General features: G+C 32.5%; 2 protein-coding genes across 3 annotated transcripts in view; one reads left to right on the forward strand and one right to left on the reverse strand.

Annotated features, from left to right (window-relative positions):
- The window catches only part of LOC149411878 (protein Wnt-5b-like), a 141,020-nt gene that overhangs the window by 104,561 nt on the left and 10,939 nt on the right, over nucleotides 1-25,520 (reverse strand). The window lies entirely within an intron of this gene.
- On the forward strand, nucleotides 22,219-25,439 carry LOC149411880 (uncharacterized). 2 transcript variants are annotated; one of them, XM_089646443.1, is made up of 4 exons: nucleotides 22,219-22,261; nucleotides 23,090-23,446; nucleotides 24,085-24,164; nucleotides 24,477-25,439. In XM_089646443.1, exons 2-4 carry the CDS (start codon nucleotides 23,188-23,190, stop codon nucleotides 24,807-24,809), a joined length of 672 nt encoding a protein of 223 aa, XP_089502569.1. In that variant the 5' UTR covers nucleotides 22,219-22,261; nucleotides 23,090-23,187; the 3' UTR covers nucleotides 24,810-25,439. The 2 variants fall into 2 exon arrangements, with proteins under 2 accessions (XP_089502569.1, XP_089502570.1); XM_089646444.1 differs by having other exon boundaries at nucleotides 22,226-22,273.

Here is a 25,520-nt window from a genome sequence, read left to right on the forward strand (position 1 = left end):
ATTGATCTATTTACTGGTGTTATACGTAACACAATACAAATATAAATATCTACCGCTGCGAGACACCTTATTTTAAAAGTTATAAAAAAATAGGTTAGTATAATAGTAGGCACTTAAATAAATCAAATACCATCATTAACTGAACGACTGTGTTTTGATAAAACTTTATGAATGGAATTGAAATATTTAACAATAATTTTTACATAATTATAAATGGAATTGAATTATACGAATTTGTAAATATTCGTTTTTATCGTCTACCGTAAAGTTTTCATTTTGAAGCTTAAAGGGTTTGAACAAACCGCAGTCGAAGGCTTAGCAAAATAAATGAGAAGACACATTTCTTATATATTATGTACTTATAATGTAGTAGCTCTTTATTGGTGTTATGGTGATTATGCATTTGCGAACTGAAACGAATTACGGGAAAGGAACGAAGCAACTGCAAGCAGCGTTTCGCGACATTTACGCTTGCTTCGTTCCTTTTGAGGTTCATTCAGCTCGGTAGTTACTTACATATTGTACTTACTTACATAGCATTAGATAGCTTACTTACATATTGTGGGATATGTCTTTTTATCTACGGCTATTCTCGTAGACTACAAATAATTTTTACGTAGTATTGTCCTACTTTTTGCTCTCAATAAAAAGTAAATTAAGTACCTTATTTTATAAATACAAACACCATTGATTATTTTTAGTTCTATTTGTTTGTTTTGTGCGAAAACACGATAAAGAAAATGCGTCAAAGATATCCTTGCATTGTTGACATTAATTGTTTATCAAGTAAATTGAAGGCAATAGGTCTGTTTAACTTCAATATTTCGCACTAGACCTAGACCTTAATTTGTAATTACCTTGTGTTTCATCTAGATTATGGGTTTAATATTGAAACAGTTTTATTCCAAATCCCAGTTTGTACTCATGTTGCTTTTTCCCTTGTTTTGTTCTTTTTCTAAAAGTCTTACTTTGGAAGAAAGCTAGAAAGAAGATGAATGTAAAAAAAGAATATCTTTGTTTTATGTTCGAATTATTGTCGTAGTAGTCATTACATGTTATTTCACTTCTTGTAACAATTAATCTCATGAAAAGTCCGTAAAATAGTGCAAATTATCATCCCCAAGTTAAATACTGTCGTGTGGTGATTGCAAAAGTGTTCGTATTGTTGAAATCTCTAACATTAACGGTGCTTGTAAGGGTACGTATACATTTGCGAACCGAAACGTGAACCGTATCACGAATTAAGGGAAAGGAACGAATCAACTACAAACAATTTGAAACGCAAAGTATCCTAATAATATAAAAGGTGCAGCTTATTTTTTAAAGTGTAAATACATACGTATCTATCTTGTTGTATCTATTCGCATCATCGAGATTGACTGAATTATCAAAAAATTAAACCTTTTATTTAATTTGTGGTAAATAATTCATTTAAAAGACGTTTTGGCTAAACTTGAATAATAACGATTTCACGATTAGTACCTAAATAAAAAAATATTATAATGGTTTATTATTTAGGACAACTATAAAGTCAGTTTTTTTTTCTTTACGAGTGTTGATGAATATTTTTTTGCTCATGTATATATTTTTATTTTCTTAATATTTTAAATTAGTAAGGGAATAAAATTAAGTAATTGACATCATATTTCCACAGTTATTGGCCACAACTTTCCATGGCTATCGGTTACTCAATATGTTTATAAATGGAACTAGGTATCCGTGTTTTATGTTTTTTTTAATTATTATCACATCGACTTTTTAAACACTGTACATACAAACTATTATTGTGAATATATATATATATTAGTCTTCGGCGTTGCCTGAGCATTAGGCAGACTTTTCAAAATGTAACTTAGACAGTGATTTTTATTTTGTTTTGAATGTCAATTATGCTTGAAGGTAAAAATTTATTTCATTTATCAATTATTATTATCATCAATCTCGGAATAAAATTGTAGATTTGTATAAATATCAAATCCACGCCGCCCGCCACAGATACTCCTATATAAATATAAAATAAAGTATTCTACTCCTATATAATTATTAAATATTTACATTATTTTTTGCTATTATCAAAAATACATTTAATAATCCTATCAAATGTCTCTTCTTTATGGTTGATTATCCCTGGCCGGCTTAGCCACAGTTTTTTTCCGGGTTAACAGCGGCAACTTTTTATGGTCAGGCCCCAAATTGGATCAACAGTTCGGCCATCAACTCCTTCTCCGATAGCCACTCTATAATATTATTTCACTGACTATTGGGGCGGTTCAGAATATAAGACATTATGTAAATAAGTTATAAATGGTTTCTAAATAATGACTTTCGATTAGATAAAACATTATTTTGACACCTTTGTAATTGCCTACCTGTATTAATGATATTTTAATGCTTGGGTCCTTGTATGGAAAGAGAGACATATTTAAGAAATGACACTGATATTGATTTAAACAATTTGTTTTATACTTATTTTGATCAGATTTAATTTTTAGAGTTCTGTTCAATTGTTTTAATTTCATTCATTCATTCAAAAACCAGGTTAACTTTGAACACAAATACCCGGGTTGATTTACAAGATCGTCATTACAACACACATTCCATTAACCTACAACTAAAATTATTTTTGGGGCAAACAATTTCGCAATATTTATCTAAAAAACTATTTTACATCCTTCCTTTTGCAATAAAAACCATTTACAAAATAATCCATTTCAAAATAATTATTAAAATAAGGATTATGGATTAGGAAGGGTAAAACTGATAAAAATATTAGTGATTTATTAATAAACTGTCAAATTATTCGTTATCCTGTTAAAAATGGGATTTCAGGCCCTCAACAAATGAATTGATAGGTTTCCTGAAAAAAAATTATAAAATGCCAATGAATAGTCAGGATTTCGGAACACGTGTTCATAAAATACCTTTTCGCATTTCGTCATTATATAGCGGTGCTGCCAATCTGTGAGAGGATATTCTGTCCGCGCTTTATTATCAGCAGACACATACCTGGACGGATGACGAACCTCGTGCTGGCACTGTTGGTGGACGCGGTGGAATCTTTCGCTGCAGCAGTTGGTCGAGTTTCATCACCACCTAGGATTCTTGCTGCATAGTCTCCTTCTTCTATCTTCGTGTCACCTTCCTGAACTTCATTTTACTCACCTTAACTTCACTTTATTTTTGTAATATTTATATTTTTTGCTATACCTGCATCAACTGTTAAGCGCCCTTGAGGTGATATCTCACAAAAGTTTCGTTATTATTACGAATTTACTAAAAGTTTATCAGGAAGCGGCCTGTAGTCCCGTTTTTAACCGGAATACCAATAATTTGAAGAGATTTTTAATAAATCAGCATTACTCATTTTTCTCGGTGCACCGCAGTAGAAGGTATGGATTCATAATCACTCATGGACACACAGACCCCCAGATTCCTACTAGCCCCTCATACATTTGTCCACAACGAAACTTCCTATCCTTCCATTCTTTGAAAAGATTCTCCACATAGCATCCACTAAGATGACATAGGCCGTGAAGGCTATTATTGTTCAGTGGCTCGAACTGGCTCAAGCCTACGTGGACTTAAAGATTAAAAAAGTAATTTTCGAACCACCCACATTTTTTATCACTGTAAAATAGTTATCGATGAAAAAGCGTTTTTTAGTCGAATCATTAATGCTTCCTAACGCCTGCTATTAAAATGATATGAACGTTTTATGAACACTTTGGTCCACGGAAAAAAGCTGCGATATTAGATGTATACGGATTACAGCGACTAATACGAAAATGGTCATAAACTTTACAGTGGGATAAAACCATTTTTTATACTATGTTTATGTTAGGATTAAAATCAAAATGTTGAGAAATATTAGTAGTTAAATTTTGTGTTTTACTGTGATATTCAATTGAAATAAAATCTATATGTTCAAGACTGAAAAGAGCTACAATAATTAAATTGTGACTGACTTACGAATCATTAACCCCGCCAGCATTTCAGGGTCATATATGACCAGGCGTCCATATTTTATAAAATTATTTTTATCTTTTTTTCTATTATGCAAAACAACGCAATTTTTTTACGTCAGAAAGAGAAATAATTATTTTTTGCAGTTTGGCCCAAATATATTTACTGGAATCCATTGATAAAATCCTAGAAATAGCCAAAATGAATAATTGATATTTCGCGCCGCTATCGAAACAATCGGTTTAACTTTAAAAAGTATTTTTTATTATATGAACGAGATAAATTTGAAGGTAAATTTTTCTTTCGAATTCGCCAAATAAAACGAATAAGTTTTCAAAATATCGAGTTCTTTCAAGTTTTATATTATTGGAGTAAAAAATTAAGTAAAAATATGTTTATCGTTTTTGACAACATTTTTCAAGTTTGATCTTAAAATTTTATTATATAGAAATATTAATGTTTATTTTAAATGAAAACTCCGTAAAGATAATTTAATCAAGTTTTTAAATCAGTATTTATTTTTACGTAAAAAAATATGTATGTAACGCATTTGAAATGAAAATAAAAAATTTCAATCTTGACAATTGTGATGAATGTACTGAAGGGTTAACTAAATAATTATTAATTAAGTCTGTCTGTGCTCTTAGTTCTTCTTAAGTACCCAAATTTGGTAAGGTTTTCATTATCATTTAAAGAATTTCTTTAAAAAGGTTTTTGTTGATAATACATGCATTAACCATTTATAGAAAGTAGAAAAAAGTCGATAATTTGTAATCAAGTATTAAAAAATATATTTTTTTGCGCTTACATTGATAACGCTGGCTAAGCCTTATGAGATACATCAAAATAATGTACTACGGAAATGTATATCTTAAAAGGGCCTACAGAAAGTTTCGTGATGGTATATGTCTATCTCCTAAGGATAACCCCCGATTAATATGATTAATCGCTATTAATCATATTAATCATCGAGCCGAAGTGTTTATCACTCGCATGAAAATAGTTTTTTTTAATATAATTTAATGTTACAAAAACTCGGTCAAATTCTCGACTTAAGTACTTGCCTGCTATGTCAATGTTATTTGTTTTCCTAATACGATAAGGAATATTTTTATCTAATGGGGTTATCTAAGATAAAATAACAATAATAAAAAGTTGTATCAATGCTTCAAAAATAGTTGACACTTGTTACAGGAAATAGTGAATGGTTACGATCCTTTAAATGTAAAGCATGTAAAATTTATTTGATTAATTTGTGTAAACAATTTAAAACAAAGAGCAAACGGTAGAAGCTCTCAGTATCCCCGATGAAAGACAACCATTGATAATCGAAAAGTAGTATAATCGATAACTCCCAACCACAAGCAGCTCGGATGAAATCTTTAGGAAAATCGGTGTTATGGACATTAGGCAACTTTATGCCAAAAACATCCTAGCATAACACAAAACTACTTTTGACAATGTCCAAACTGCTCGTCATACTAGAACCAAAGGACATAATCTCTTACAAATCCCTTTCGCTAAAACAACTTTTGGCCAGAGAAATTTTAGATATTTTGCAACAAGGCTATATAATGCTCTCCCACTAGCCATTAGACTGAACGATTTTTTTTTCGAAATATAAAACAGACATCAAGTCTTGGGATCATCAGCCAAGATTAAAAATTTTATAAAAATCCTAATTAAGTATGTACTAGATGCTGATTATCCAATTTTATTATTATTATTATTATTATTATTATTTTATTTATTATTATTATTTTTTATCATTTTCACATTGTCATTTAATGTTATGAAATATTATATGTATCAAATAATATGTAAATATTAATTTATGTACTCAATACGTCTGTCTCGACACAGGTTTATCCTAGTGAGACAGACATCGAAAAAAAAACTGTAAAAAAACTTTATATTGTTAATAAAAAAAAAATTATAATAAAAAGCTTGAAATGACTTAAGTCGTCGATTGTGACCTAATCCTAATAGCCAGGAACTTCTCCACCTTCCTCTACCTCATTTCTTTCTCCTCCACACTACATTCAACCTCACAACATATCCCAATTGGGGATGCCATCGTCTCACTGACGTCAGACGGTTGGGAGCATTAGGGCCTCTTGTGCGGTACTCGGTAAAATTATAACAATTATTCATATATTATATCTTGTAGCTCGCAAATTAAATCCAAAGAATAGATGAATATAAATAGTTGTTGTGTCACCATTGTACATTGTTTAGGCCAGTTGTCATAGCGTCATTATCAGTACTTTACAAGAGTGCCTTATATCCATTGATGTGTTTTATATTTTAAAATGCAAAACGAACTCTAGGCAGAATTCTTGCCTAAACAGACAATGCAATAATTACAATAGCGTATTATCCAAGGTGGATATTTTCAGTTGCAAACTTACCAAATACTATAGAGGTCCATAAAAGAATTTTTTTCTGATGGTTTGTAAATAATGTTATTTTATTATTATTATTTGTGTTTTTTACAATAAATATACAATGTTTACAAGTCATACTGTTTTAATTTATACTACACTTGCATTAAAAGCATTTGCTTGTGGATGGAAGGACATTTGCGAAAAAATAATATAACTAGGTTAAAAAGTAAAAAAAAATACAAAATAAAAATCCATACAAATTATTGTATTTGGAAGGAAGAAAAAATATATATTATGGAGGATAAATAGAGTATAGTAGGATAAATTGTGAGATGTTCAAGTGAAACTAGGGGAATCAGTTTTTTTGTTAACGATTTCTATGTTTTATGTCTCTATTGTTTATATTTCTATTATGATTTGATTTATATCTACAACCTCTCTCCATGGCTAGAAATGTTTTGTTTTCTATAAATTTTTGAATTCAAATTCTGTCTCAGTAGAGGTAAAGTCACAAGGAGGAAATCCATAACCGTTTTTATTTTTACTATATAATACTTATGTACAAACTGAAATAAATTTAAACTGACGATTTTATTAATAAATAAATAAAAATAAATTTAGACGAGACTGAAGCGAAAAAAGAGGTTCTATTTTTTTTACTTGCGATTGACCTCCAACGCTCCCAAGTCACTAGCAAAAACTACCGAATTAAGTATACGCGAACCGCTTGTCACGTTCTAATAGTGGCACACGATATCAACGAGAAATTAGTACGCAATAGCGCCTCTAATTGTATAGCTCTATGCTCATATACCCTCTTATCGGATAACAATAATTTCTCGACTATAGATAATACATAGGTACGAATTGTGTTCAATTGTGTTGCAAAATCGCATCATAATATATCTGTTGGTACCTACCTGTCCTTGATAATAAGTCACAAGTCACGTGATTATTCATACATCTAAACAATGACATTTCGCATACATTCTGATGACAGTTTGCTACACTAGCGCCTCCTATCGGCGTAAGCTGTGCGAGTTGATTTTCTTTCATACATTTTAATAGATTTATGTAAAATATTTCATTTATTTTAAATTTTAAGTAAATATTTTTAAATATATGTAGAATAACCTACATAAAAAAATAATTAAAGGGGCTATTAGGTTTGCGTAAACAGTTACAAGCCTACCACCGCCAGTTAGCACCACGTAAAATCAATTATTTGCCGCCATAGTCTTGAAGGAAAGTAACATGCTACACTAGCGCCTCTAGCGGCCAGAGTTGCCAGCCAATACAATTAAATATACTGCCAATATTTTTCTGGAGTTGAGAATAATATTATTATTCTACATTATTTGACATTATGTATTTAATAACTCACTTGTTCAACTTCCCCAACAGAGTAGGAGATATTATAGGTAGGTATTACCCCGGTGAGTGATCACCATTAAGAATTGAAACGTTGCTTTAAATATCTTTAGCCGTGTCTTGGTGACCAGTCTGAATAGCCAGTATATTTCCCAAATACTCCCAACCTCCTGGACTAGGGCATCCCCAATTGGGATATGTTATGAGGCTCGAGGTTGTGCGCAGGGGGAGGAGATGGGGAAGAGGAAGGTAGGGATTTGATCTGACTGTTCACTTCTTGTCACAAAACACAGCTAAAGCTATGTCAAGGAACGTTTCAATTTAATCTGATTTTTTTTAAGTATTAAATTGTGAGATAACCACAAATCAATCAAATCAAATTTACTTGCGCACTCAACCAAGGAGGCCATCAAATTACCTTCAGAACAGAACATAACTCGAATGCTCATGCCATAGTCTCACTGGCTCCAGACGGTTGGGAGCAGTTGGGACTAATTTGCGATATTCACTTTAAAAAAAACAGAGGCCACTTCCCGTACTTCGTTTATTTTCGCCGAAAACATCTCCCAGTCTGCGAAAACTTTAACCGAAGGAGGTTTTATAGTTAAAGTATTTATCCAGAGCAGATTGATTATAAGCCCGGTGCTTCTTACTGGTCAATGTAAGTACATATAATGTTATTTTATGCCTTCCACACTATAATGGGCGTTTTACACGATCCTATATTCCTTTTTTTATTTTTATTTTTTTGTTTTAGAAACAAACAGTTCATAGATAAAATAAGTGGTGAACAGTTCCATTAACATTAATTATTATTTTATTTATTACTTTATTGACGCCTTTTTTAGGGGCGTTAAAAATTATATATTTATGTACATATTCATTACAAATAATCAAACAGCATCAAATTTAAGGTGTCCACTGACTCTGACTAAGCGTAATTATTTCTCTCCATAAGTATTCTGGGCAATGATTACATATGGTAGTTAGTACCAGAATTTCTGCGCTGAAATAAATCCCGACTTCTAGTATTACATAGTGGTATCCGAAAGTTTATCAATGCCAGCAAATCTGGACCATCAAATGCATTATTTAAAATTTTACAAAGAAATATTAAAAATCCTTCTGTCAGACAATTTAAGCGTATTCATTTCATTCAAAGGAGTATTTTAGTTCAACAAAATTGCTCAAATACCCATTTTAAAACTAAGAAAAAGTAAGAATTAATTTGTGTTATTTTAATAACTTGTACGTGAATATTGTAATGTGGGTTCCAGAAGGGAGAATTGTACGTTGACTTCTAACAAAGGCAAAATATAACAGTTTAATACACTTAATATTGTTGAAAGTTCTAGTTATTATTAGAAGTGTCGATACCAACGACACGTCTCTATGAAATATCTGGCGAGTGATTACAATTTATATTTTACCGGGCGGAGTTAGTTCATGATTTGAGGTAAAGATAAAGATAACCAATGTCAAAGAAATCTTCATGGCATATAAGTGTATATGTAAGTGAGTGCGTATTGATTTATGTGCGTTGTGAGTGCGTATGTAAGCTATATCGGTACCCATATTAAAAATCTTGTTTTACACGACCATTATTTTCATACTTACATTTCATACGGATAGTATCCGTGTTCCGGCTTCGAGTCTACTTTTAAAAATAATGCTATTCCTTATGTTTTGTACATCCTTTTATACGTGTGAGCTTCAGACCAACTTTAATTAGATCAGCATGGAAAAGCCACGAGTGATCTTTGGCCTTCCCATATACTGCAGCGCTTCCAACATTCTCATCGAGGAGGAACGAATCTCAGATTTTGCGTCTTTCGTAAGAGCCTGGGTGGTTGGTCTAAAGGAGAGGATAAACAATTTTAAAATGTTTCAAACTATCCCCACTCCTACTCTTCCCCCCTCTCTCTACCACCCCTCTTCAAATTTTAATCTTTAGTGTAAATTTACTCACGGTGAAGCAGACATCGCTTAATATTTAGCATGCATTTATACAAATAAATTTATATAAACTAAGTTTTATGTCTTTTTAATAAATACCAAAAATGTTATTATCATGGAATCCCGTTATAGTCTGGATTCCAGCTTCATTAAACAATGGAAAAAGTGTGGCCCCGACTCTCTCAAATGCTAGAGTTAATAAACGTCTTTTTTCTGTGTATATGTATATACATTAAAAAATGTATTTCTTTTTTTGTACATTATTGCTTTTTTACGTGTACGTATATTATTTTATGCGCTTTAACCTCCCCACATTTTGGAAAGAAATAATATTTTGTCAAACACCTTGAACATAACCTTATAGCACACGAAATCATCTGTCATTTATCTTTTTCGTTGCCGTCAACAAATCGTCAAAAATACAAGCGAAAATCACAATACCAAACAGTAATCGACGTTCAAAATAAATTATAATTAATAATAAACACATTGTAAAAGTCTTTTTCCAATATTTTAAAAATAAAACGAAATAATTATGTCGAACTTCCACACAATACAGTAACGTAAAACAAAGACATACGACAATTTTTTTTAATCCAGAATTCATACGGAAAGAAGACTCATTTTGAAACTGTACGAAAGACAGCATCATCGTGTAAAACGCCCATTAGAACAGAACCTGCTTGCTCTCACTTGTCATTGTCAGACCTAATGACTGATGATAGCTACAGAATTGAGAATTCTTTCTTCGACCAACCTGTATAAACTCAAACGAATTGCCTACCCATAAAGTAGGAAACATTTAATTTTACCATGCGACTGAGAACTCTCCGGAAAAGCGTATACACAAATAATCATAAAATTAAAAACGTTATTTATTTCAGAAGTAGCCCATACCAAAATAATAGTATTTTGAGAATTGTTTATTATTTTCTGTTTATCTCACTAATCTTAACCCTTTCGTGACCCGCGACGATAGTAAATGTGTGTATGCATTCTGGTTTTGAATGTGTTGTAACTTTGATATGATTTGAGATTTATTTTGATTAATTTTTGGGTTATTTGCGGTGTTGCGCTTTATCCTTCTTGGTATCTGGCTACACCAAAACTTAACATCAAAAACCACAATTATTCAAAAATATCGGCCCTTGGAGGACACAACACCGAATCACCTCTACATATCTACACAAAAACGCGTTTCTCCACAATCCACATATATGCTATGATTGTTGACACCATAACGCTGTCCGAAACATTGGCTAAAGAAGTGGGCACAACACGGCATAATAACCCAAAATTAATAACGATAATTGTTTTTACTATATTTTTTTACTAGCTGCGACCCGCCACGCGTTGATGTAATCTGTTTGTGCAGATAGAAAAAAACAATAGCGCGTCTTGGTTTTACGTCCAACAGAAGGTGCTGTGTTGTACAAAAAGCATGTTTTTACCTGTCATAGGTAGCATCTATATAATATATGCATATTAAAAACACTCTTATTCGAATGCAACGTTTTGTCAAAATTTCAAAGCAATCGGTGAAGAACTATCAAAGATTTAAGATTTTTAACAAGCGAACATTAACATTTTTATAAATAAATTACTGTTTTGATGCCTACACTCTTAGCGAGACTATCAAAGGAGGTGGCCCGAACTAAATAGTTTAGTTACCTCGTCGCTCAATAATGGAGAGTAACGTTGAGGAGGGTTTACTGGTAATGGGCAAACACAGCCACTACATAGCCAATAATAAAGAACTAGCACTCGGGCTCGGCAATGGTCCTAAATGTAAGAGTGTAGAGCAAACATCACACAGTTGAACTTTCTTTGTGAATACCACATGTTGCATCTGAAACTGCATACGAATCACAGCTTTAGATGAACTTGAAAGAGGACCGTAAACACTTTAATCTTTAATGGTGTTTGATGGAAAAGAAACGGGACGACCAATTACTATCATTGCAACATATTTGTCAAGGAGCACACAACACAATCTCAATATCGTTAGTTCCATCACGACACCTCGAAGTAATTATCGCCAAACGAACGAATAAGTTGTAAAATCTGAAATTATATACACTGACAACATGAATTAATTGCTTCCATGATGTTCCCAATCCTTCTCGATTTTGTACAACTTTATTTCAATAGCCTGTTCCATCATTTGAATAGTTTCCAGCTAGTTATTATGGTTAGGAATTATTAAGGATTGGAACTGAATAAATGAAATTTCGGTAGGAATCAACCATATTCTTATGTCAAGACCAAACACGGCACAAGAATCCTAACTGTTCCCAACCCACTGAAGCCAGTGAAGCTATGACATCCTCAATTGGGGTATGTTGTAAGGCTCAAGGAGATGGGAAAGAGAAAGGTGGGGAAGAATCTGACAGTTAAGCTACTCTTGATAATACAACAAACAAGATGTTCAAAATTTACACTAGGCACAACAATATCAAAACTGCAGTCACATCAAAAATTAGCAAGAGACCATAGAAATGATTTAATATATTAATTGAACTAAGGCCTGGTTATTTTCTAGTTTGCTTGATTAATTTCAACCCGATATCTCAATAAGTACCCGGGTAATATCACGAATTACCTTGAGTAAGAATCTTGAAAATAATAAGATGAATTAGTCATCATTACCAGCGCCGGGCGTTAATTAGCCCAAACGGCTCCACCGTTCCGGCGCTGAAGCGGCAACGGAACGGGCGGCGGTTCTGATTGGTCAGGCGAGCGGGCGACCAATAATGATCAATGGCCGGTTGGTAATGACGTAATTATCGACCGGCCAATAAAACGATGATGCCCGTAACCGGTAATCAGGCAACACGAGGTGAAGGAAGCGGAAGCGGTGGACAACAATAAGAAAATCCAGTAAAAAAGTATTATGGCTTAAAATTAATATGTTCATATAGAACAATAAACGATGATTCTGAATATATAAGTTACGTATTAGTAATTTAAAAACGAATAAAACACCATCTCATTAAAACACACCATTTGGTTGGTATGACCGAATCTGCTGATTCTGACACGTTCTGAAATCACAACCAGTCTACGTGAGTAATATATCAATGGTCTATCGTCCACATTTGAACGGATTAAAATGTTGTTTTAAATACCGGTAATTTGTTTATCAGGTGCGGTCATGAATGTATTTTTGCACTTTTGTTCAATATAATTACATTAGTGTCGAATTGCTAACATTTTACCTATTGTTCTTCAATGTTTAAAGCGGGTAATCTTAAGAATAAAAAAACTATTTGACTGCCATACAAAATACATCGCCGGTTGAAAAAAAACTTTTTGACATTGGTGATTGGTGACCGTAATTCTTGCTATAAGTAAACTCTCTTCGAAAAAATCACCTAGAATTTTTTCCTAGAGATTTGGATACCTAGTGCTATCTCTAATTGATATCTTCGATAGACTGTCCATTTCATCTGTACCGAGAAACAAATTTCTAACTATACAGGGTGTATCAGCACGAACCCAGAGGATTTTAACCAGCGATAAAATGTGGATGTCATTTTTGGAGGAATGTGTTTTGATAAAAATATTTTTTTTACCCTGTCATTTGAAAGGAACGACCGGTTAAGTGGGAAAATATTTAAAAGACGGTTATATATTTTTTTATTATTAATTATATCTGCATTGATATTAACATTTTTTTATTTCTGAAATTTCAATATCACGATTTTTGTCCTAAATTTTTAATAAAATTTCTTTACTCTTACCCCTCCTCCCTCCCTTTACCAGCCCTCTCTAAAGGTAATTGATATTTAATATCTAATTTTGGTGTAATTTTCTCCTGATGAACCGAACATTGTTAGCGAAACATGTAGATTGTGTATATAAAAATAAATTGATGTAAACTTAGTTATTTTCTTTTTAATATAATGAAACAAATTATATTCTCTATCACACGTCGCCACTGTTGCACTTCGCAACGGATCATGTGATATGCACTCTGTCTCGTCTATACAGTGCTGCTGGAAGGAGACGGAGTGCGTACCACGTGACCCACTAGTCTGTACCTGATGTGGTCAGTGGCGATCAGTTTTGAGAGATGTCGTAATTTTTCAAGTTTACTAACTGAGTTCATTGGTAAGGTAAATTTCTGAACGTCTCTACAATTGACAATTGTTTCTTTTGATAGGCAATGAATCAGATTTTTTATGCGTTCATTTCTTTATTCTCTTATACATAGTTTACACATGTGTAAAAGCATTAACATTTACATTAGCGTTTTGTGAACAGCTCATTAGGAGAACTTGTATAGAGGTGTTCGCATGTTTTAGATAAAGTGTTATCATGCCGCCATTAGTAAGAGAAGCAAATACGAGTATATACATTTTTTTATTTTTTATTTGTACATACACGATTATACATATATTATAAATGATATTCACTGAACATTTCAATTACCCAGTTAGTAGAGAAATCTCGGGTCTAACTGGGGAGCTAGTCTATTTACTAATTAAATACATAATATTTATAAATAGTTAAGGTGGTCATAAATAGTAGGCATCGTTATTACAACAAAAATACAGTATCTAAGTATTAAAATCACAAAAGTAAAAAAAATAACATTACATAAATAAATTGCAACAGTGTATATCTGAAAATCATCGATCATTGTGTGGGTTTTCTGTAAAAAAGTAATGTCAGTTGTTTTTTTAAATTTTAAATAGTTTTTTTTCACTTTTTATTATATCGGGTAAATAGTTGAATAGCTTAGGGCCTACGTATTGATAATGGTATTGTGAAGCTGTCGTGTTGCATCTAGGTACATAATAACAAACTAGGTACATTGTTTTAATACTTTTGGCATTACAAATCGTACAATTATAACATCACGTTATTTTTCACGAGAATAAAATAAATTTTATAGTCTGCATATACGTAAATGTAGTTCTTCTTCAATAATAACATAATTTTCGGGTGGTTAAAATACAAGTTACCAAAAATTGTCGAGCCCTGAAAAACGTGCGAACGCAATTTGGATCTCCTCATCAATTCTTTTTTTATTAAATTATAGTGCAGATTAAAATAAGTGGCCAGCGAGGTTTGTTAAAGTGTTAGCTTTTTGATTTATAATGTTTCAGATTCTTCCCACTTCTCACTCCAATACATTATGACATTCAAATCCCTATGTATATCAATTTGTTCAATTGCAGAAATCTAAAGATCAGTAAAGTCAAACGAAACGGATGAATAGTAAATTAAGATGTTTTTATCGATAAACGATTGCTTAATAAATATCTTAACTCGACAATAATTATTGATCATTAATCAATAATTGAACACGTTTTTGTATGTTGGAAGTTATTTACATATTTTTACTGTAAGTCCGGTCATTGATTATTATGAACATAATTTTTTTATTTTTTTTTTTATTTGGTACAATATTTTTTTACATTTCAAAGTTTTCCAGTAATGTTGGCCTCACTGGGTGACTTGCCCGTGCTGAGGCCTTCATTTTATAATATGAAAATATAATCTAAATACAATCTACAATATAAGATAAAATAATAAATTTAATATATAATCTTGTGTGTTTGTGAGTGATGTGTGTTTATATTGGTTTTGTGCGTTACGTGTAGGTTTTATTTTTATTTTATGCTATGACATTTTGGTAATATTGTCTTTTTTGTTCTTTAATCCATTTTGTAATTTTGTGTGTGAATTTATTTTTATTTTCCTCAATTTTAATTTCAATTTTTAGACTGTTGAAAGCTTTTATAGCATGGTATTGGTAGTGTTATATTATATTATAATTATTATTGTTATTTTTATATTACAACAATATGCAGTACCTATCATTTATTGTAGTATGTTGGAGGTCACGGATGGAATATTTTCACAAAAACTATGAATTCCGTTAAAAATGTGTTGAAGATTTAAATTTTGCTTTTTCTGATTCTGATCGGTTGTACCAAAAATGTGTAATTTTTACATTTTCATTCATAATTGTTGATTTTTTAAAACGATCTAAAACTGCGCATTCAGAAACGGATCCAACTGGCTACAACGTCTTTATGACATAGAAAGAGCCAATTTCTGGTAATACGGGTGTTCTACGACGCCAACGACGCCGAATTCACGAATAAAAACGAACATGTCGTTATTATTATAAAAATAACACAAAAATATCTTTACCATCTTAATTTTTTTCGAGAATTAAATAAATATGTGAAAACACCCTTTTCTTAGTGATCTATAAAAATAAATGAAGCAAACCGAAAGTATAATTTTTACATTAAAATTAATATTTCCTAGATATGTAGCTTTGATCTAAATAATACAACGTGCTGAAAAGTTGCTTTGACCAGTGAATTAAATGCAAAAGCAGTGAAAATTTCATGACGCAAAAGCTCACGGCTTGGAAGTTCTTTTCTGATCAGGCTAAAAAAACATAGCTGGTGCTTCTTGTGTTAGATTCCCCCAATAGAACAGCCTTAAACCTTACACCAGCAAAAAATATGTTAACAAGAAAGAATAACTAATTTCCTCACAGTTGAACGATTTTGCAAGAATTCCGTCCTTTTGTTTAGCTACCTACTCTGGTTCCCCGGCCCGCCCTTCACCTAGCCCGTCTCCACACCTCGGGTGGGATGATCTACCTCTCCGACACATTAGCCGGTGCCTGCACTGCCTACCTAGTCAGATACCGGGCAACAGGCACCTCTGTCTGGCTGTTACCTGTGTAGTAGTTGCCACCTTGTAGACTAGGGTGGACCGTCAGATTTTTTTCTATTTCGAATATGTATACATCAGAGGTCTCAAAAGATGCGCAATAAGAATTTATTACCACATATATTACATATCAACTAGTGGATCCCATAATGCTTCGCTATTGTCAATGTCTTTCTCGGACTTCTTCCACCATTGACTACTGTACCTATACCATAATGTAAGTGTTAAAAAATTACAGTACATCTACTTTAATTCGACAATATATCTCATTTCGGTGCAGAGATATTGCGCTAAGTATTCCTCGGGCGTCCCCGACTTCTCCTACCATTTAAACCACTCTCTAAACAGTTATTGTACTAATAGAAAAAAAACTTTGAAATTATTAGCGATATTGGTCAAATATTTTTCGAGTTTTGCGAATACCATAAACAAGCTAAATTTTCATATATAAAAAATAAGAAGATTTTAACATAATGAACCAACACATAATAAAAAGGAATAAACCCTTTTTCTTTTGGAGAACACTGGAACTCTTTTTGTGTATTTTGAAAGCAGTCAATGAACAGAGATTTTATGCAGAACCGTGAACCTCAAAATATGTGGAAAACCTTTTGTTCAACACACCGAGTTCCCAACTGCTGTTTTTTAACACACCGAGTTCCCTACTAATATTGTTTAACACACCGAGTTCCACACCACTATTGTTTGACGCACCGAGTTCCACACCACTATTGTTTGACGCACCGAGTTCCCAACTACTATTGTTTAACACACGGGGTTCCCAACTACTATTGTTTAACACACCGAGTTCCCTACTAATATTGTTTAACACACCGAGTTCCACACCACTATTGTTTGACGCACCGAGTTCCCAACTACTATTGTTTAACACACCGAGTTCCCTACTAATATTGTTTGACACACCGAGTTCCACACCACTATTGTTTGACGCACCGAGTTCCCAACTACTATTGTTTAACACACCGAGTTCCCTACTACTATTGCTTGACACATCGAGTTTCCAACTACTGCAACATGAATATCAACTATTTTTTTGGAAAAACAAAAAACACAAAAGTTTTCTAATTACAGTAATTAATAGAAAACCAAGGTACTGATGAATCTAAAAAAGATAATACTATCATAAACCATATAGTGCAATACATCTTTTGTCACCACTGAAAGATCGATAGCTCAAAAAAACCAAGACGGACCACCCTACTGCAAACTGTTTGGTTGTATATAAACTGCGTTTCTCAAGCATATCAGCTGATGTGATTAGTATCACTTTTAATCATCTCAAGATCCGATCAGAACTTTCTGAGAGATCTCTGATTCATTATTGTGGTGCTGCGAGGTTCGTCCTTTTTTAAAGCCAGTGAATAACATAATATAGCTATGGGTTCTTTATATCTTGGAGTGTGTTAGTTGTTGTAAGATTTAGACATCTTGGATTTAGATGAGTACAAGCGTATTTGATAAATGATCATGGGTTCTATGTGGATGTGTGTTAAAGTTTTTTTAGCAATTTGCAGTAGCATCAATCATTTCACCACTACATATTATTAAATTTTTAAGGTCATTAGTCATTATAAGTAGGTACGTATCGCTGTTCGACTAACTTTTTCTTCTCTGGAGGTCTGAATAAATTGAATACTGTCACCGTTACTTTTTGGTGATCTTCTAACAAATCTATTGTAATAAAAGTCACACTGAATATCTGCCCTGGTGAGGAACCACCATTACTAATCGAAGTTGGATTGAAATGGCGTAACCCTTCAGATTTTTAAATATTTTGCCAACTACATGGTGAATTTTCTTGAAATTTCGGAATACTCCCGAGGAATCTAAAATTTGCTACATATTACTTATTTTTAAAGTTGTCGTTAAAAGAAATACAATTATAGAAACAAAATTAAATTATCTTTCAAATGTTTGCATATGAAAAAATATTGATCTCTCAAAAAAACTATTTTTTTAATATCAAACATGAAAATGTTAACAATGAAACTTACAAGGACATTTTGAAATAATTCTATATTTATAAAATATATTCCTTTTGTGTATTTAATAAGTAATAAAACTGTCACTTTACTTTTTATACCGTTTATACAATAAAAAAAAATAATGTCGATGAAAAAATGCGAAATTTGTAATCACGCAATATGATATTTTTTTAAATTTTATCCATGCATTTTATAAAATATTTGATACAAACTGTGAATAATAATTATTGATCTTTCCAATGACGAACATATCACATATCTAAGCATTATAGAAACAAAGATAAAAATAATTTTATAATGTATTGACGCCCCGGTCAGATCTGTCCTTCAGAGGCTATAATGGAGTATGATGTTTGTGGCTAGTAATGTCCTTCTGATGCCTGAAGGGTTAACTATTTTTAGTAGGTACCCAGATGCCCTTCATGGCCTTTAAATCTACGTAACTGGCACGAGTGAGGTTCTGCAGTGGTATGCAGGACGGACTGCAGCATGCAGATTAAAGATTGCTTAATGATAGCCAACTTTTAATAGGAGAACGAATCGAAAGAAGAATAGATTATACCCATATATGATTAGCAGATATTTCCCAACCTTCCTCTAACCATTAATTATATTTATAAATAATTAATCAATGTTTCCCAGATGGGGATGCTATAGTTTCACTAGCTCCAGGAAGTTGTTTACCTATATGCCTAAAATATAAGGGACAAACTTGACTTATTTTAACCAGTGATTCTCGACATTATTTGAAGTAAAAAATTGAAATTAAAATTGGAATTCGGCGACTTTTTAATGTTTTTTTGTAGTTCCAAATAATTTCAGGAATCACTGGTTAAAATTAGTCGAGTGCATCCCTTAACACCCTGTATATTATTAAATATGAAATAATTAAATGTAAAAAATTTGAAGACAGTGACGCCAGATATATAACACTTTACGATATCGTACAGACCCATAAAAAATCACGTAATCTATTACAGGATTTGTGAAGCTGAAAGCATTTATAAATAAAATATTTTCTTCAAAATCATTGCATTTCAAAAGAAGAAATTTACCTGTAGAATGTGTTTTAAAAAAAATATAACATCTTGCAAACACGTAACCAAAAGAAGTGCTCATTTAAAATAAAGCATTATTAATTAATAAAGTAATATTATTACTGTTGTTATTTGAATACTGTTACGCATTACGTATGAATTCACATCACTTCATGAATGCACCCATGCACCGACAACCGAAATGACTATGTTTGATACCTTGTCTTCAGTAAAACAGTTGCAGAGATCATTGCTGCCTACGCTGCTGTTGACCGCCGGATTTTCAATAGAACTCACTTTTTATGCTGACAGACATTAATATTCTACCAATCTCTTCAACACAAGTCAGACTTCTTATATAAATAATTGTGTGCCGTAAAACGAGCGCAAACCCTCTGCCGACAAAGCCATTAAAAATTCTAGTGCAAACATGATAAGGATATCTGATTGGAGCTATAGTAAGGAATTTCAGTCAATTTTTTATGAAAGTTCACCTTCTATTTAAAATACATACAATTTTTTTTACGAATTTCGATACCATCGTTAAAATATTTTCCAAAGTTTCATTTTCAAGCCCGCCAAAATGATCGAAATTTGACGGAGTACGCGTGACGTCATACGTACCTCGGAATTGCCGGTCAATATGAATGTATGAAATCAACAAATCGCAGTTTAAATATAACAAGATTTCTGAAATAATTTGTTTACCGCAGTGGGAGGGTTTAGGATCACAGGGGCCTAGCTACAGAAACATAGTTTTGAGATAAACGATAATAACGATATGCCCGACTGCATGCCCAACTGATATGCCTAACTGTATCTCTTAAGGTGGATGGTTGCGCGGTCTTTTTCATACAAAACTTAAATTTGGATCTGAGGCCAAAATTTTTGTAGCTAGGCCCTTATGATCCTAAACCCCCGAGTGGTAACTGGTAACCCGTGTGGGATTCTACGCAGCACAAATAGAATGCGCAAAATTTTGCACAAAGCCGGCCGACCGGTGCAAGTTCTGGCAGAACGCGTCCACCAATCACAGGGCGTTTAAGTCTCTCACGGTTTTAATCGTTTTTAAATGACAATTTATTAAGTCCACGTATAATTAAATATAATAAAATTTATATATTCGGAATCAGCTTTTGTTCATCTGTATGAAGTATGTTTAAAGTTATAATATTCTCTGCTCCTTATTATTTAATTTCTGTAAAATAAATTCCTTGATAATTAGAAATGGATGTGATTGAATAATGATTATAAAACAAACAAAAGTCACATAAAACACATTCAGTTATAATCTACGCGTTCATAGATGGTGTTAATTTCATTATAATAATTATGTTTTACAATACTAAGACGAATTATTTGTTTGCGCCAAATACAAACAAATAATTCGCCTTAATACTGTAAAACATAACTTGCTAAAAGTGCGTTTTAATAAAATAATGTATTAACGTCATCTATGAACGTGTAGATTATAACGTACGTTACTTTTAACTTTAATTCATTTTTTTGTAATACCAAACTAACTATTTAAAAGCTTAATGTATTAAACCATTTCTAAGTATTTAAAAAATGACAAGAAATAACAATGTCACCCCGCGAAAATTCGAGTGGCAGTAATTCATTTAAATTGGAAGAAAAATACTAATTTACTGCCACCCAGTACCAAGTTGTACAGCATAAAACAAGGTGTAAAAAACCTGAAATATAATTATGTTTTCACTATTACTAATTAATAAATTAAGCGCACTATAGGTGAAATTCCCACAAAAACAGCGCTTTAGAAATAATCAATTTACTTACTATTATTAACATAAGTAATTAATTAAGTAACGTATGAATTAATTTGAGTAATGATTTTTGTTAAATTATTTTCGTCGAGTCCATCAAATCTTAATCACCTTGAGGGTTACAACATCCGAAACGCGAAACATCCGATCGATTCTCCGATTGATAAAACGAATCATGCGATTGGAATGCACCTTTACAGAATCTGAACAAATCTTGAAAACATCATGGTGTGATCCAAATACGCAACTAATTTTTGCATTTGTTCTCGAGCATCGTGCCAAAATCTCAAAAAATTAATAAAACCTTTTTGTTAATTGTTCCGAATTGCGTTGAAAATATTCGAAGACAAAAGCTGATTATTCAAATCTTAGGTTGTGTTTTTTTTCTAACAAACACAATAGGGTTCTTTGAATTAAAATGGTTGTGGCATATCATCGTTTCGGCGTGTAATGGATTCAATCTGTTCTTGTTGCCTTCCAGAAATATACGATGCATTCGATATTATATATATATATATATATATATATATATATATATATATATATATATATATATATATATATATATATATTTATTCGATATTACAGTATTGATAAAGTGAACAGAATGATTACCGCTAGTACAAAGCATTCAACAACGAAAATTATTTCGGTCCTTCTTCTGAACCTTGCGGAACGCCATAATAAACGACTTCGGACAGAAGAAAACTAATGTAGACATGCTTTAACTTACTTCTACTGAGAACTTAGACAACAAAAATAGAAATTCCTTCAATGATTCTAAAGTTAATATTAATAACAATAACAAAGGATATTATTGCAATGATATGTCAAAATTCACAGAATTGCTTCAGCGAATTTAATCCGTTTTCTCAGTTGACGATAATTTAATAATCTCACATTCATAATTCAGACACGGGCTTATCTTATCACGTCGATTACTATCACTTTCAGTTGATAAATGGATTTGCTAATAATGTAATGTGTTGCTCTGGCCGAGTCGAATTGTCATACAAGTTGTTCGGTACAGGTTCACGTACGAGAATTCCGTGTTGTAATTTGTAACCTAAGCATATGATTACTTTTCATCGATATGTATTGAATAGTTTTTTTTCACTCTAATTGAAGTGATATTGTGATTCTCATCACCAAGTACATTGTTTCCTGATAGTGGATGTGTGTTTTATGTTGTGTCGTGTCAAACGCATTCGTAGAATTGTGTAAATATTGTGTGCGTATTTTTACTTTTCGTCGTAAAAATCTCAAATCATTTTGTGCATGTTTTTTACGTGATACATTTGTCTTGTCATCACCTTATTTTATCTTCCGATAATACTATCATCAACATACATGTGCCAACTTTGTATTTCACGAGTCCTGAATTCATGTTGATAAATGCAACGGGATTGTTTATATGACTTCAGAAAGTTTATCTCTGAGTTTTTCTGTTATGCTTATGACAACTCTTATCTCATGTATAATTTACAGAGTATGCAATATGAAAAAACGAGTGAACAAGTGAAGTTGAAAGAGAACAAAGCAGAAACATCAGCAGAAAATGCTGCGATGTTTTGTAAATAGTGGTATCATGGGTTATTGGATTACATTGATTATATTGATCTTGATATGACAATCGAAAGTTATTTTCTGTATTTGTTCATATGACTTTCATCCTGATAAAGGATTCTTCGGAAAATATGTATGTAAATGTATATATAGCTTTATTAAATGATTACAAAACATTGCCGCTTTTACCCTGGATGTTTTTGTCTTATTTTATTTTTGATCTGTTCTGTTTTGCCTGACATGTGTTACATAATAATAAATAATGAAAAGCAGAGAACCGCTATTCAATGACAATAATAATTTTATTTCAGGATTATAAAACAGTGATAACAAACGAAGTTATAACAATTTCAGACTATAAAAAATAGACCTAATACGTCTCCAATGATTCAGTGGTTTAGTGGCTAATATGGTCGGCGCGAGAGGAGTGAAATGTTTTGTGTCCAGTGACTGGTTTGTGTTGGCGCTCGTCGCAGTGTCAGTCTCTGATTGTGTCCCAACATCGGGGGTTTTAGACGGGGTGGAGGAGAAGCTCATCAGTGTCCCTATTGACTCCTCCAGTACGAACAATACTCCTATAAACCAACTGACGCTGGACCATGCAGGAAAAGAATTGGCCAAAAACAATAGCTATGCTTTTGAATACAGCAAGGGATTTAGGATTCCGGGTAAATATTGAAATATTTAATATTGTTTCAATTAAAGATTTGCTGGAATGTTTGGTAGTTTAATTGATGAAGAATTGAAAGTGCTTGTTATGTTTTCTATTCTTTTCTTCCGTGGTTGCCTAGATGGAGTCCCCCTGAGAGCCCTCTTGAGATGTTCAAATATCCTCCAAAAACGGCTGCTTGCATACATTGTTTTGTTTAACTTTTTCACTTTTTTATGATTTTGTCTGATTGCTTTATTATTATTTCAAAATATGGAATGTATTGAACTGCACTACCCCTTCATACATTGTGGAATAAACTATTATTGCTATTATCCCCTGGTGTGTAGCAGTGAAGTTAGAAAAGCATGACACTGGCAGAGGCAGAACGGAAGTAGACTGAATACAGTAAACATAAAATCTCTGTATGTGTATGGCGTATGTGTGATAAGCATGGCTAGTAAAATATTAAAGAATGCTTAAATGTTTGGACGTATAGAGCAGTGAGATAAATAGGTATTTGATGAATGCTATCTAAAAACGAAAATGTGTTGAGATCGTTGACTGTATTTATGTAAATTTGAATGTAAATATAAATGTAGATATCAAATTCAACTGTTCATTATTTAGACTGTGCTTTATTTTATTTTATTTTAGGTGACGAACTTTTGGTTTTTGACAGCAGGTTCTTCAAGTTTCCAATTCAAGATATTTCTCTCACCATATTTTATCCCAAGGTAATTAATTTTTTTTTTTCATGTGATTCTCGTCATGGAATTATCTAAATTTGTATAATTAAATAAGTAAACAAAAAAACTCCAAAATACAAAAATTTAACCATGATTTTGGAATCATAGTTACAACCATTGGGAGGATCGATAGACGATGTAGTAGAGGATGACTTCTCACTTCATATGAAACCTACATATGTGTGTTGTTAAACTGATTTCGATTGCTCTAATGATAACCAGCTTCCGTTAAAGAGGGCACCAGCAGAAGAGGGTGCTCGCACAAAACCTAAGTTATAATTCATGTGTATTTCTTGGCAGGGGACGAACAATGAAAAGCAGTTCCTGATCACGGCCTTCCGGGTGAAGGTTCACCAAGACAGTCCCGAGGGCGAGGGATACCTTACAGCCGGTGGAATACGCCTGGAACACTTGGGTCTGAGGATAGTCGCAGCTAAAGCCACCGCTTTCTCCTACGACATCACCATCCACGGCATCCTCCACGACCTGCTTTCTCCCGACTATAATCCAGGAATCATACCTAAGGATTTTGTGATTGGTGATCAACCGCAAAAGCTGGTCAATTCGTCAGATTCAAGCCAATTGTTTCTAGCAGAAACTAATCATTTAACTCAAAGTTTGACTAACGGTTAATGATAACGCAAATGGAACTTCTATGGTGCATTGATGATTTTAATCAACAAGCAAGGTTTGAATCGCTTGCTTTCTTCGTGCACCACCAATCCAGATACAGATTATCACCTGGTTTCTGATACCCATGCCAAAAAAACATTTGTATGAATTGTGGTCCATTTCTGGTGTACTTTTTGACTGCATTAATATTAGAAGTATCTTAAAAAGGCTGCTCGTTAAATACTGTATTATGCTTTACGCCAACACTCTCAGGTTTGATCTTTGTTTGATATTGCTGTCTTTACTAATGATCATCACTATAATAGTTCATCTCAATAATAAAATTTAAGATCGCATCTTCTCTGGTATTACGTATCTTGTCAGGATTAATGACACGAACACGTTGTTAATGCGAAATGTATCTAATAAACTTTTGATTGATCTTTCTAAAGCTAGCTGTTTATCGCAGCCAAAGTCTTGTGATTCATCTGACTGCTTCAGACTTTGAATACAAACTAGTTTCTAGGAATATTCATAATATACTTTTAAAGTTTATCATTGATATCATCTTTTTAGAATTCATGTATGTATTTGATGCTGTGATTTATACCGCTCCACTAAAATGCCTTTGATATTAAACGTTTCTTTTAATTCGTTGTTTTGTTGTAAACAGTCGTTAAAACACTTCCTCGAAATTTTGCATAACCAGTTGGCGTTGATTGATTACCCAAT

The sequence above is a fragment of the Hesperophylax consimilis genome, chromosome 24 (assembly GCF_061612785.1).
Source record: "Hesperophylax consimilis isolate HC1 chromosome 24, BYU_Hcon_1.0, whole genome shotgun sequence".
NCBI lineage: Eukaryota > Metazoa > Arthropoda > Insecta > Trichoptera > Limnephilidae > Hesperophylax > Hesperophylax consimilis.

Bases quoted from the DNA above. Each gene is read 5' to 3' on its own strand.
- LOC149411880 (XM_089646443.1), top strand. From the start codon at position 23,188: ATGGTCGGCGCGAGAGGAGTGAAATGTTTTGTGTCCAGTGACTGGTTT. The intron at 23,447-24,084 runs GTAAATATTGAA...ATTTTATTTTAG, and splicing joins CAAGGGATTTAGGATTCCGG to GTGACGAACTTTTGGTTTTT. The intron at 24,165-24,476 runs GTAATTAATTTT...ATTTCTTGGCAG, and splicing joins TCACCATATTTTATCCCAAG to GGGACGAACAATGAAAAGCA.